Raw genomic sequence first — 12,970 nt, forward strand, 5'->3', positions numbered from 1 at the left:
TGGGTAAAATTCCTGTTTCCAGGAAGCCTCTATCTTCATGTCCCAAGAACACTTGACATGTCACCATTCCTACTTCTGTGATTTTTTCTTTTTTTTTTTTTTTTTTCTTAATTTAATTGCTTGTTCTTTTTTCCTCTCTCACTCAGAAACTACTTATCTGCTGAAGGATCTTCTTTCCCAGGCTGTGTGTATATTTTCTGTCTCCTTTTTGTTAAAAGATTTTTGTTTGAATTGTCTGTTCCTTGAAACTATAGGTTCACTGATCTTTGTACCAACCATGGTTGCAAATGCTTCTATCCTGGCTTCCTTGTGTCTCATTCCCACCTTAATTTAAGCTTGCTGGTCCATGATCTCTCTGGAGGATGAGTTAAGTATATGCACAGCATATGAGGGAACAGTCTCTTCTTTTTTGGAAAACTAAATGTGACCTCAGTTTCATTTGTTCCCTTCCTTCCACTGTCAAAACATACAGTATGCTCATAGAACACATACACAGAATAAGGAAACTGATAAAAAAACACAGTTTGAAGTGTTTGCATTAACAGAATGAAATAACCTTGAAAGTATTAACAAGAAAACTTGGTGAAATTGTATACAGGAAACCATTCCAACTTGTCTTGATCTAGAACTGACTTGTCAAAGGAGACCTTTGATGCTTCCCTGGGGACTATACAGAGCTATGTCTATGTACAGAGCTATATTCTGGAGATAAAAGTATATCCAGGTTGTTTCCTGATCATTTGTTGGCCTATCCAGGTAGTTTCTGGGTTATGAGATGCAAGTGGATATAAACTTGTAAATCTTTGCTCCATGAAGCCTAAAGGAAGAATTTGTTACAATTCTCAGTGACTTTGCTCTGTTCCAAACTACCTTGCATTATAAGCTCTGTATCACCCTAGAAAATTTCATGTGCAAATATTTCCAGTCTTTAGCACATATCCCATGTGACTTTGCCTAAGCCTCAAGGTGAGAGCCTGGTTGTTAGGGTAGATGAAATGGAAGCATTTGGCGATGAGCTGCCACGTTCAGAGCCAGCATCTGAGCAAGCCGTGCTCAGGGCCAGCGCGCCCCATCTGCCTGTGTCAGTGCCTGAGTTAGTGCAGGCCCGTTCTGCAGTTCCCGTGGCTTCTGTGACAGGTTCTGCTGCTTTGCACAGCTGCCTGGGCGGGGGCAGCGGGCCGCTCTGCTTTTCAGGGAGGAGGCCTGCCTCTAACATTTATGACTGATGGTTTCAATTAAAAAAAAAAAAAGAAAAGAAAAAGTCTGTCAGCTCTGACTAGTTGGCTGATTATAGTGACTCAGCCAGCTGCTTGAAAGCTGATAATGACTGGAAGGTGTAAGTAACACCCAGTCAAGTTTAATAGAAAAAAATAAAGTTGCCTGTACAGATTGCCTCTTCCCTAACCCTTACAGTGTTCTTTTGCAGTGCTGCCTTGTGCTGTCCTTGGCGAACAGAGGGAGTTGTCTTTGGGCAGTGTTCACAGTCAGGGTTGGATGGGGCCTTGAACAAGGTGGTGTGGGGTGTTTCTGCGCCTGGGGGTGGGTGGAACTAGTTGGCCTTTGAAAGTCTGCTCAAGTTCAAACCACCTCTGTTCCTCTTTGAGTGCATCTTGCTTGCTCTCTCTGGGCTCTTCTGCTCCTTCTGTTTCCATGTGAGCAATTCCCTTTCTCCGAAGGCTGACAGTGTCGGGGGAGCCAGACAGGTGGTGAGTGATGCATCTTGGTCTGCAGTCATACTATTTCACCTCTATGCCTTTAATACTAGAAAGTAATGCATGTGCTTAGTGTTCTGCCATTTTTTTATACCTTTGAAATTTATTGTTGTTATTTCCAAGAGAAAATTAGACACTAGACATGATCTTTCATTATGAAGAGCAGCATAAAACAGAGAAGCTGTAAATATGCCATTTTCCTTTTTAAGCATTTCCCCTAACATTCATGTAACTTTTTACAGTTTTATTTTTAGAACTGTCTGATTGAAGGGAAGACCTCTTGGGTCTGCCTTTCCTAAATATTTGTGTTGAGAGTGGTTTGAGGACACATGGTGTCCATATGTGCTTATGAATGCTCTTGGATAATTACTTTGGAGCAGTGTGAGGAAAGATTGGAATCCTGAGCAACAACTTATTTAGAAGGACCCGAAAACTGAGCTGTACCCAATTTTTACAGCCCTGCCCACCACCCTGCCACCAGAATGGACCAACCGGAGTCAGTGAGATCCTGTTAGGAATGACTTTGTAATTAATAACAGGATTAATAGGATTCGGGCTGGTGCTCAGTCAGTGTGTACTCCTGGGCTCTTAAATGTTTATTTCATTACAAAAAAATTCAATGTAAGAGGTTCCAAGCATTTGCTGAATTGACCTAAAGTATATGAATTGGTGTTTGTAATGTTACTTCTTCTGCCTTATATTTAAATATGAGCACAGGAAGTATATTTACATAAATAAAACACTAAAACTGGTTTTAAAAGGTCATGCTGTGTGCTGCAGTGCATTGTGGTCACCTTGCATGGTGAATGAGGCTCAGACAAAACAGCTGGACTAAGAAAACAGTAGAGGAATGTTTCAATTGCCAGTGTGGCAAGGTAATGTTACCGTGCACTAGTTTTGAGAGTTGGGGTGTGTGAGATACATGTTGTCATCAAGCTCATCCCTAGAGCTTGCTTTCAGAGGTAGTTTAAGCCGAGTTCCAATAATTAATTGGCCAAAGTGGGTTCAGTGCTTAGCAGTGTTCAAACTTAAGGTTTGCTTTTGTGCTAAGGGAGAGTTGAATCTCTTCAGGCACTTGAGCTTCCTGTGGTGTCTCACTTGTGAATCTGCTGTATGATCATATGTCTCCACTTCTGCATTTTAACTCATGGTGTTGCTAACACCTTTTTTTTTTTTTCCCTGTCAATGGAAAGAATTTTTAAACATAGGAAGCTCAATGAACAGGATTCATTAAAATATTAGTACATTTTCTAACATCTGTAGCTGTACTGATGCTTCATTTCAGGCATGCATCAACACTTCCACTCTATAAATTTTTTGAAAACACTTATTTTGTTTTTCAACAGAGGTGTTATGAACATAAGCAGTATAGAAATGGGCTGAAGTTCTGTAAGCAGATCCTTTCCAATCCCAAGTTTGCAGAACATGGAGGTAAGTGTTCAAATGGCATGTGCTCTCTTTTTCACTGTACTTTACAGTAATTATTTTAGTTTTTTAACCCTTCACTGTTAACTTTTTGCCCGTAAAGCAGTTAGAGCATCCAGAAACGTGTATTAAGCACTTAGTGTTGGTAAGATTTGTCATTTTAAAGACTGATCTTACCACTAGTCAGAGCTTCCCATTCTTTATCATTCAAGTCTAAGATTCATGGAGCAAGTTTCCTAATACAAGTACACATTAATAAAATCACTTTTCATGGGAAATGGATATTCACTCACATATAAGTGAAAAACAAAAGGAGGAGGCTGAATAGTGTTCAGTATTCTGTCAGCTGTGGGCTGCTACTTTTCTGAAGGAATAGTCGTACTTTAAAAAAAGGAAAAGGTATTTATTCCTTCACTGTATTTTTAGTCAGCTCTTGCTACTTAGTGCAAGTCTCTTTGCACCGTTCAGAAATGCTTTGTAGGTTTTTTGCAACTACTTTGGTATGGGTGGATGTGTAGAAATATCAGAGTTGTGAATAAAAACATCTCCCAAAGCTTGTAGAACAGACAGGTTTAAAATATAGCATTACTTCATCTTTTCATGGAAGTAATATAAAAGGTTTATTGCTGTGTATGATATACTTAAGTGAATAATTTGACAGTAGAGTTTTCCGTGTGAGAAAAGAATGAAATCTTGGTAGTGAGAACGGAATCTAAATTTGCATTTATACTATGTTTAGGGTTGCTATATGGAGCTTAAAACCCATGAAATGAATAAAAGATTAAATCATCTTTTTCGTTCTTTCTTTGTTAGAAACCTTGGCAATGAAAGGACTAACCCTGAACTGTCTAGGGAAGAAGGAGGAAGCTTATGAACTTGTGCGCAGAGGCCTGAGGAATGACCTCAAGAGTCATGTCTGTATCCTTTTTGAAACAGGGCTTTTCCTGATGGGTTGAAAAATGGAAAAGCTTCATTTCTGCATATGCTTGATTCATAGAATAGCAATACAAGCCAGTTTAAACTTCAAACTGGAAGTTCAGGGTTTTCCATTTCCAATAACTATTTTGTCTAAGCTATCCAAAGGGCAAATGCTTTGCAGTCACAGTTTTACACTCCCAGTTAGCTTACATATTATTCTGGCATGAAGTGTGTATTTTTTATCATGAATCTGCAACTGTAAACCCATGGTGGGCATTTAAGCATGTGATGTGCTTTGGAAGCATGAGTGGCTGCCATTACATTGTTAAAAGAATGCTCATACACTTAGAGTTCAGGACGTATCAGCGCTTCAGTTGTCTAAAGTTGTGTTTGAGTAAGGCTAAGAGTGTTTTCAGAGATCCTGTTACTTTATTTCTTCCCCCAGTGCGTGAAAAGGAACATTTACATGCTAGTAGCATATTATACAGATTGTATACATACAACTGGCAAAGTCCTGACAAAAGGAGTTGTACTGTTCCTGTCCATTTGTAAAACAGCCTGAGAGCTTGTTGCCAGCTGTTCTGTCACTGCCATGCTGGAGCTCATTTGTCCCTGCTCAAATTCAGAGGAAGCCTTAATAGAGTTTTCCAGGTTGGCATGTCTATGGCCTTCTTCAGAGGTCAGACAAGAAGTATGATGAAGCTATCAAATGCTATAGAAATGCACTGAAATGGGACAAAGACAATCTTCAAATCCTGAGAGACCTTTCTCTGCTACAGATTCAAATGAGGGATCTTGAAGGGTACAGGGTGAGTATGCATACTGCATTTCATGAGCATCTGGGGAACTGCAGCACAGGGGGCACACTGATTAATGACACTTTAGGAAAAAATAGTCAGCTCCAGAGGGTTAAAACTGTCTGCCACTCTTTCACTTCATGGAAGTAAAAGCACATGTGCTACTGAGCAATTGCTATAAAATACAAAGATGTAATGGCAAATTAAATTAGGCATTTTCAGCTCAGTGCAGAATTGTTTACCTTACTGAGGTTTGGTTTTTGGTGCTGTATAACCCAGCTGTAGACAATCTCCAGTCTTGTTCTTTTCTTGAAAGGATTCCTGTAGGTAAGAGACAATGAGTTCAGGATTTGACTTGTATTCAGGCAAAGGAGTTTGTATATTTTAGTAACTGTGTACCATATATCCCTGCACCTTTCTATCAGTGACCCCTGTTTTCTCTTAGCAGTAGGTGATAACTGAAAAAGCAGTGTGTGCTGCTTGAAAGATCATACCTGGTTCCTTGCCAGCTTGGGCATTAGTGAGCGACAGCTCAATTTTTTTGTCAGGTTTTCATCTTTTTAGGTTTCCCTTGCACCTCTAAAGTTGTGTTGTTTAAAACACATTAGTTGGTCTCTTCATGTAGTACTTCCTTTTCAAATTAGGGTAACGTTAGTTACAGCCAGGAGAAAATCCTGTGCTCAGAGTTGTGTGGAACCATCAGTTAGCAAAGGTCCTCAGAGAACTTACTCCCGAGTCAGGACAATTCTTAATCAATGATTTTTTCATATTAGTTTTTTTCATTTAGGAATTTGGTTCTGCTCTTGCCAAGACAAGATAGCTGAAACTTAGTGTAGGTGCCAAAATGCACATTTGCAAAATGTGTTTGCAAATTTCTGTTTTCTTGGCTTCTGCATAAATGTGAATGCAAATTTTGTAATCTCTAAACATACAAGTAACACATGGTTGCCAAATGCATTAAGGATTAAATGTTAGGATGCTTAGAAGTCAGTAGTTCATGGCTATTCATATGCTGGTCTCTGAAGAATGTGAATTTGCTCTCAAAATTGGGAATTAGGTTGTGTTTTGGTTCATTTTTTTTTCCTTTGCTTAAATTCCAGCCTTCACTATGTGACAATATCTTGATTGCTCATCATTCTATTAAACCAGCTGTAACTAGTTTTCGTTCTTTGTTACTCCCTACTTTTGACAGTTGAGGCATTTTTCAATAGGAAGTAACTTTTTTCCTTGAAGTTACTTGAAAACGCCTTTCAGCAGTCTATAACAAAACAAGTTATAGCATTGAAATTGCATGATACCAAGGAAATCTGTTGTCTTTTCTAGCTGTAATTATCCTCTTGCCAAAGAGTAGCAATGTGTTTGCGTGACCTGTGTTGCCTAAGAACACTTCCAATTATTTAAATACATATGTACTTTCAAGGTTAATTTGAAACACCAGTCAATGTTCCTGCAATTCAGGCCAAGTATCCTTAATTATGTTCTGTTCATAGGTGGTTAGACAGGAAAAGCATGTGTGTCATGCATTAACAAAGTTAGTCTGACTCATCAGGATTTGGTTGGACGTGTTAGTTTGTGAAGGCTTACTTTTTTATTCAGTGAACACCATTGCAATTCAAAGTTTATTCTTTCTCTGGTTAATAAAATGCATATACAGAACTATTTCGCAGTGACTCCTTAAATACTAGAATATTGAAGACAGAGTCTTGCCTAATGGATTCTAGAGAGTATCAGAGTAAAATCAGCAGCTACTGTTTTGCAGGAAACAAGATACCAGTTGCTTCAGCTGCGACCTGCACAGCGAGCATCGTGGATCGGTTATGCCATCGCTTACCATTTGCTGGAAGACTATGAAATGGCAGCAAAAATTCTAGAGGAATTTAGGAAGACACAGCAGGTAAGAGGAGAACATGAACTTGCTCTATGGAGTGCTGCTGAAGCCAAAAATAAAACATTCCTTTCATGCTGAGAAAACTTCATGCATGATTTTGTTCCCCAATTTTCGGATGAGAAGGCTGATCTGTGTGCTGTGCTGGCTTTCCTATGCAGACATCACCTGACAAAGTGGACTATGAGTACAGTGAACTGCTGCTCTATCAAAACCAAGTCCTCCGGGAAGCAGGGCTCTTTAAGGAAGCCTTGGAGCATCTCTGTACCTATGAAAAGCAGATCTGTGATAAACTGGCTGTTGAAGAAACTAAAGGTAATCACTTGCTCAAGATACATTGAAACACGTAGCGTACAATGGGATGTCTGTACTGTCCGCTTTTCCCATCTTTTGGAACTCGGATTTGTTTGTAGCTGAATTTATTTAATTTTGCTGTTATAAATGACTGCTTGTCTCACAGCTTATTCAGTCCTGTCATGCTCTTGTCCCAAGTTGGTAACTCATGGGTGAGGTACAGGCATGCTGTTCTGAAACTTGTAAGCAACCAGGTGTCTCAGACAGGAGATGCTGAACTGATGTCCTGAAGGTCTGTCTGAGCAGTGTACCCTGTGCCGTTGCAGCTTTGGTAGTGGCCCTGACAAGGACAGCACATGCTGCCAAGGAACAATCATCTTTGGGACAGCAGAAGGCTTTTCAGTGTCCTCAGTCTCCCTTGCAGCATGTAGCAATTGACCACTCAGTGAGGCTGGGGGAGCTTCTGTTGCACTGTTATAAACCTGGAGTATAATGCTGTAACAGATCAATACAGTAGCTTATATTGCACAGATGGAATTGCACAGTGATACAAGTTCATTCCAGCAGCTCTATTAACAGGTGCACTTTGTTAAAGCATGCTTTGTTCCTCTCCTACTTGATGCTTGTACAGTCTTGCTGTGAAACTGCCAATCTACTGAAGGTACTGCTTGTTCTCGGCTCACACTGGAATCTGTTTGGATGGTTGCTTAAAGAGAAGAAGTCCTTCTACTCTAGTTTGTTCATGTAGGTGTTGTAGCCAGTTCCTATTTCTGCTAATAGTAACCTCAGTGTCTTGCAAAAGGAGCCGAGGAATTGAGTAGTGGCAGTCATGGTAGGTGTGCTGTTTCCTCAAGGAAATTGATGGCAGATGACTCTCCGTGGTAGCTGAATATCTTACTTGGTTTGCATGTGAAAGGAGATGGATATAGAGACTGCAATATCACAGATCATTTTGGAAACACAATAGTGGGACTTCTGGGGGTAGGAGGGGTTTTTTTGTGACTTTATTTTTCTATCTGAAGGATCTTTTGACATACTTTATGTTCTGTGTTGATGTATTATGTGACATACCTAGTGTTTGAAGGTCCAAAGTTTGGGATGAAAGTAAGTTTTGCAAATGGGACCTCATTAAAAATAAACCTGAGACCAAAACACAAAACCTCCTTAGGAAGTTACTGGACAAAAGGATGGGAATACTCTTGGCAGTCTGTGTGCTTTCAGCAGGGTACAAGTCATTAATTTTTTGGGCACAGCTCCCATTGTGTTGTTTTGACTGGCTTGGCTGCTGTGTATTCTCTGTTGGAATAAATGAGTGTGTGCAAATTTTAAACACACATGCAAAAGCCTCTGTGGATGAAGTACAACTGAAAAACACTGAAACTTGTGCTGGCATTTGCTGCTCTTAGATAGGAAAAAAATTAACTTTCACCTCAGAGAAAGAATTTAAGGTTTGTTTTCCCAATTCTGTCATTCTCAGTGAGGGAACTTTTTCCTGGGCACTAGATTCAGTGTGTAGTCCTCAAGTTACTCTTAACTGTGGAAAGCAGCATCTCTTGACAAAACTGCATGTTAATTGTGTGACATAGGGAAGAAGAAAGGTAAATTTGCGTTTTCCTCTTTTAAACTGGCTAAAAAAATCTTGCTTTAGTCTAGACATATATTGTTCACCTCTGGTGTGTAATCTCTTCTTGCCTAACATTTGCCAATAGCAAAACTTTGTTAAGCAGTTTGCCATTGTGAAATAGGAAATCTACTCCTGTTGCAGTTCCAGCATTAACAAAGATGCTTATACAATTGTTAGAGCTGATCTTTATCAATTTTCATTTGTATTGAAGTATCATGAAAAGGAAACTTGTTGGTATAATCGTGAAAATTCATCCATCTAATCAATGGCTTGATTAAAAACACTGAAGTTAGTTTCATGAAATACCAGATTGAAGAACCATTCTCTTGCTTGCTGCTCTGCAGTTTGTTTGGTTTTCAAGATGCTCTATACATCAAGTACCATGTGCTGCTTTTAATTGCCTTCTGCAGTAAAAACTGCACTTAAAGTAACCAGTCACTTCAGGAAGTGAGGAACAAAGCCCAAATCATATGCATTTTGCATTAAATTTTCAAGTAAGTTTTGGGAATAATGGGCCGAGTTGTAAAATAATCTTACTTTAACTGCAGCTATTGTCCAAGTAAAGCATATCTGTCAACTAGTTTGTAATGCTCTATGTAGTGCTTATGTTTTCTATGAAATGAGAATCTGGATGGAGCTAAGGATTATCCAGCCTTTTAGTGTAGAGGGATAAGTGTTACCCTGCTTTAGGACCTTGTTACCTGAGTTTAAGCCATCCTGTGTTTCACACAGGAGAACTGCTGCTGCAGCTTGGCAGACTTGAAGAAGCAGTTGAAGTCTACAAGGGACTGCAAGAAAGAAATCCGGAAAACTGGGCTTATTACAAAGGCTTGGAAAAGGCACTTAAGCCAGGTAATGATTTGATATCTTGTAGTGAATAAGCTTTTTCTATATATTTAAAATTACTACGTGTATGAAAATCTTGTATTGCTTTAAATACTAAAACTATTATTTTACAAGTCCCCATTTAAATTTTGCTTTTTAGTCAGAGTGTGTACATACTGTCATAATGTTGGGGTTTCTTAAGAAAGACAGGAAATATTTCTTGCATTGTTGTTACCCTGTCTTATCTAAAATCATAGAATCATAAAATTGCAATTCTCTTTGTGTGTGGTTGAAAGAATAGAGTTATTTCTTAGATGACAGTTTTAATTTTGAATTTTTCCTTTACTGCTTCTGTTATCTTAATCTTGTGTTGTAGCTAATACACCTGAATGGCCTTCTTTGAAGGTTTTAGACAGCAATAAGGCAGGAGCTGTTTTTAAGAGGAGAGATAAGCAGTTAGTATTCTAGTGCTGGAAGAGGAATTAGCAGATATGTGTACCTTGGAGTCATTCCATTCATTACTTTTAATAAGAATAAGGAGGAAATTCTGTTCTTTAGGAAGCCACTATATATATTATATTATAGTTGTTATATATTCTGATTCTTTTTTTAGTCAGGTATAAATCACTTTCCCCTATTCCTTCTTGCCAGAGTGGAAGGGGAAAGTAAACTGTAAAATTCTCTTCCAGCTAATATGATGGAGAGACTAAAGATCTATGAGGAGGCCTGGACTAAATACCCAAGGGGACTAGTTCCAAGGAGATTACCATTAAACTTTCTGTCTGGTAAGTGCATGTTCTGCTGAGCAGGTAGTGATCAACACTTGTGCTTCTTAGATTCTGATTGCAAGGTAGAAACAATTGCAATTGATGAGTAATGTCTGGTAAAACAAAATCAACAGGTCTTTTTCCTCTCAAGGTGAGAAGTTTAAGGAATGTCTGGACAAGTTCTTAAGGATGAATTTCAGCAAAGGTTGCCCACCAGTCTTCAATACTTTGAGGTCATTATATAAAGACAAAGAGAAGGTGAGTGTTCTAACCAGTTTTTATGTGTCCTGCCTCGTAACTGTAGTGTACTGAAGAGATGAGGGAAACCATTGTTCTTCAGTGTTCTCCCCATGAGCACTGCTTTAGGCAACCTGATACAGTGGAGAGAAAAAAATACAAATGTGGGCATGCATGTGCCAAGTTGGTAAATGTAAAAAACTTAAGATTTAGTCATTTTAAACTGTGTAAGTGTTCACCAAGGGAGGCCTGGTTTTAATTTGTTAAAAATAAAGTGAGATTGAGTACATTCTCCAATGTAATGTAATTCAGGATATTGCACAGTTTTCTTAGCAGAATAACTAGTTTGGGTCACACCAAGTAGCTCAAGTTGAAATAAAATCCTATCTGGCCTACAGATTGTTTCTCTGTGTCTCGTCTTGTCTGTGTAGGTGGCCATCATAGAAGAGCTGGTGATAGGTTATGAGACCTCTCTAAGAAGCTGCAGGTTATTTAACCCAAATGGTGAGTGCTGAGACTCTTGGGCTTCATGGAAGCAGTGCCTGGTTAGAAGTACTGTGTGTCCATTCAGAGGTGGGGAAATGGGGAGGGAAGAAACCAAGGTGATGGGTGGTTTGTGTTTTTGCCCTAATGCAGAACTGAACCACAGCTGTCAAACAGAAAGTCTGTATTCAAAATACAGTCACTTGCTCTAAATTTTTTTCCTGGATCCATGAATTTAGTCATGTCTTTGCAGTTTTGAGTTCAAGTATGCAGTTTTCAAGATTGGAGTTTATCACTGTTCAGAAAACTGAAGTTTGACGGCTGTGTCAAATCTATAACTACAGAAATGCCAAACAAAAGGCAATATACTGATAGTGCAATCTTCAAGGAAAAGTGTAGATTTGGAGCTTTTGTTGGGGACTGGGTTTTGTGTTCTTGGAGGTTTTGCATATCTGACTGCCCTAAGCAAATGGTTGGAACAGAGTGCATCTGCTTTTGACCCAGCAGCTCCCTTTTCCTTAAAACCACAGAAGGAGAAGGACATGCCTGGGTCTTGGATGGACTTAAAGCTCGTGTACGTACCCAGGGCCAGTAGTTGGAAAGCTCTGCTAGGTGTGATAGAGAGACAGAATTAATTTCAGTGGCTGTGCTTAGAGCATTTTGCTCCTGGTATGTTGCTTTAGTAATAAGCTGAACCAACAACCCCTCTCCATTTTGCTCCTGGCAGATGATGGTAAAGAAGAACCTCCAACCACTTTACTCTGGGTCCAGTATTACTTGGCTCAGCACTATGATAAAATTGGACTGCCATCCCTGGCTCTAGAATATATAAATGCTGCTATAGAAAGTACTCCCACTTTGATAGAACTCTTCCTTGTGAAGGCAAAAATCTATAAGGTAAGTTTGGCTTTATTCTTAGTGACCAAAGGTTATTTGTTTGTTAGCAATGCTAGTTTCTAGGTAAGGGTATTGTTAAGCTATTTGAGATGGGGTTTTCTGCTGCATATGAAAAAGCCACTCTGTAGGTTTCTAACTCAGTAAAGAAGAAATGTGAATTCTTAGTTTAAAAATCACACTGATAAATTAAATTGAGTCTTTCATTTGTTCTTACCCCTTGTTTTTGTAGCTGCTTAAAACAATTTCTCAGGCTGCACTATGATACTGTATCAGAGTGGGATTATCCAGACTGGTTCTTTAAGCATTTTCAGGACAAACATTCAGTGCTAAAAGACCAGTAATTCCATAATGAGGAAAGGTATTTAACTGCTTTGGTTTTTTTTTTTCTTCAAGGTCTCTTGTTTTTGAAGTAAGCTATTTATTTTTTAAAAGTCTAAAGGAAAACCTATTTATATCAAGCAGTGAGTAGATAAAACGTTCGTGTTTTACAATTACTTGATCCAACTTAAAATTCTGTTTTTATAGCATGCTGGAAATATTAAAGAAGCTGCAAGGTGGATGGATGAAGCTCAGGCTTTGGACACAGCAGACAGATTTATCAACTCCAAATGTGCAAAATATATGTTGAAAGCAAACTCCATTAAAGAAGCCGAAGAAATGTGTTCTAAGTTTACACGGGTTTGTTGCACTTTACTACAAGTCTTTTTTTAAACTTTGCAGTCAGCTTCACTATCATATTTAAATTCTGTTTTCAGAGCAGCTATGGTTGCTTGCTTCAGTTATGGTAGTCCATAGCAGGGTTTGAATTATTCTTGGATAAGCACAATGCCATGGGAATAAGTGAAAACTCCACAGAGCTTGGTTTTGGTTATTTTGGCTAGGTAGGGAAAATACAGCATGCCTGTTTTAGAGAGAACATCTGAGAAAGTAATTTTTGCACCATCATCTTTGGGTTTAATGTTGGTTCTGTAGGATCCTTGAAAGACCTGGTCAAGTTGTCCATGACTCTTTTTTTCTAATGGTAGTAAGTTAGAGATTTCAGATGTCTCTTGGAACATGATTTTTGTGTGGCTAACAGCTGAGAGCCTTTGTGAGGTGTGAACAAC

The 12,970-nt window shown here is 38.9% G+C and overlaps 1 protein-coding gene and 1 long non-coding RNA gene across 2 annotated transcripts in view; one reads left to right on the forward strand and one right to left on the reverse strand.

The window, feature by feature from the left end:
- Nucleotides 1-12,970, forward strand: part of NAA15 (N-alpha-acetyltransferase 15, NatA auxiliary subunit) — a 36,603-nt gene that overhangs the window by 10,801 nt on the left and 12,832 nt on the right. Inside the window, exons 2-12 of the mRNA XM_036404668.2 lie at nucleotides 3,059-3,143; nucleotides 3,951-4,055; nucleotides 4,707-4,864; nucleotides 6,612-6,746; nucleotides 6,899-7,052; nucleotides 9,388-9,507; nucleotides 10,170-10,265; nucleotides 10,399-10,505; nucleotides 10,916-10,988; nucleotides 11,695-11,864; nucleotides 12,390-12,542. Of these exons, the coding sequence (XP_036260561.1) occupies nucleotides 3,059-3,143; nucleotides 3,951-4,055; nucleotides 4,707-4,864; nucleotides 6,612-6,746; nucleotides 6,899-7,052; nucleotides 9,388-9,507; nucleotides 10,170-10,265; nucleotides 10,399-10,505; nucleotides 10,916-10,988; nucleotides 11,695-11,864; nucleotides 12,390-12,542 (1,356 nt within the window). The remainder of the gene's footprint in view (nucleotides 1-3,058; nucleotides 3,144-3,950; nucleotides 4,056-4,706; nucleotides 4,865-6,611; nucleotides 6,747-6,898; nucleotides 7,053-9,387; nucleotides 9,508-10,169; nucleotides 10,266-10,398; nucleotides 10,506-10,915; nucleotides 10,989-11,694; nucleotides 11,865-12,389; nucleotides 12,543-12,970) is intronic.
- Nucleotides 1-12,970, reverse strand: part of LOC118700282 (uncharacterized) — a 33,036-nt gene that overhangs the window by 591 nt on the left and 19,475 nt on the right. The window contains exon 2 of the long non-coding RNA XR_008509046.1: nucleotides 5,095-5,173. This is a non-coding gene — a long non-coding RNA (uncharacterized LOC118700282). The remainder of the gene's footprint in view (nucleotides 1-5,094; nucleotides 5,174-12,970) is intronic.

Source organism: Molothrus ater, unplaced genomic scaffold (genome assembly GCF_012460135.2).
Source record: "Molothrus ater isolate BHLD 08-10-18 breed brown headed cowbird unplaced genomic scaffold, BPBGC_Mater_1.1 matUn_MA508, whole genome shotgun sequence".
NCBI classification, from domain to species: domain Eukaryota; kingdom Metazoa; phylum Chordata; class Aves; order Passeriformes; family Icteridae; genus Molothrus; species Molothrus ater.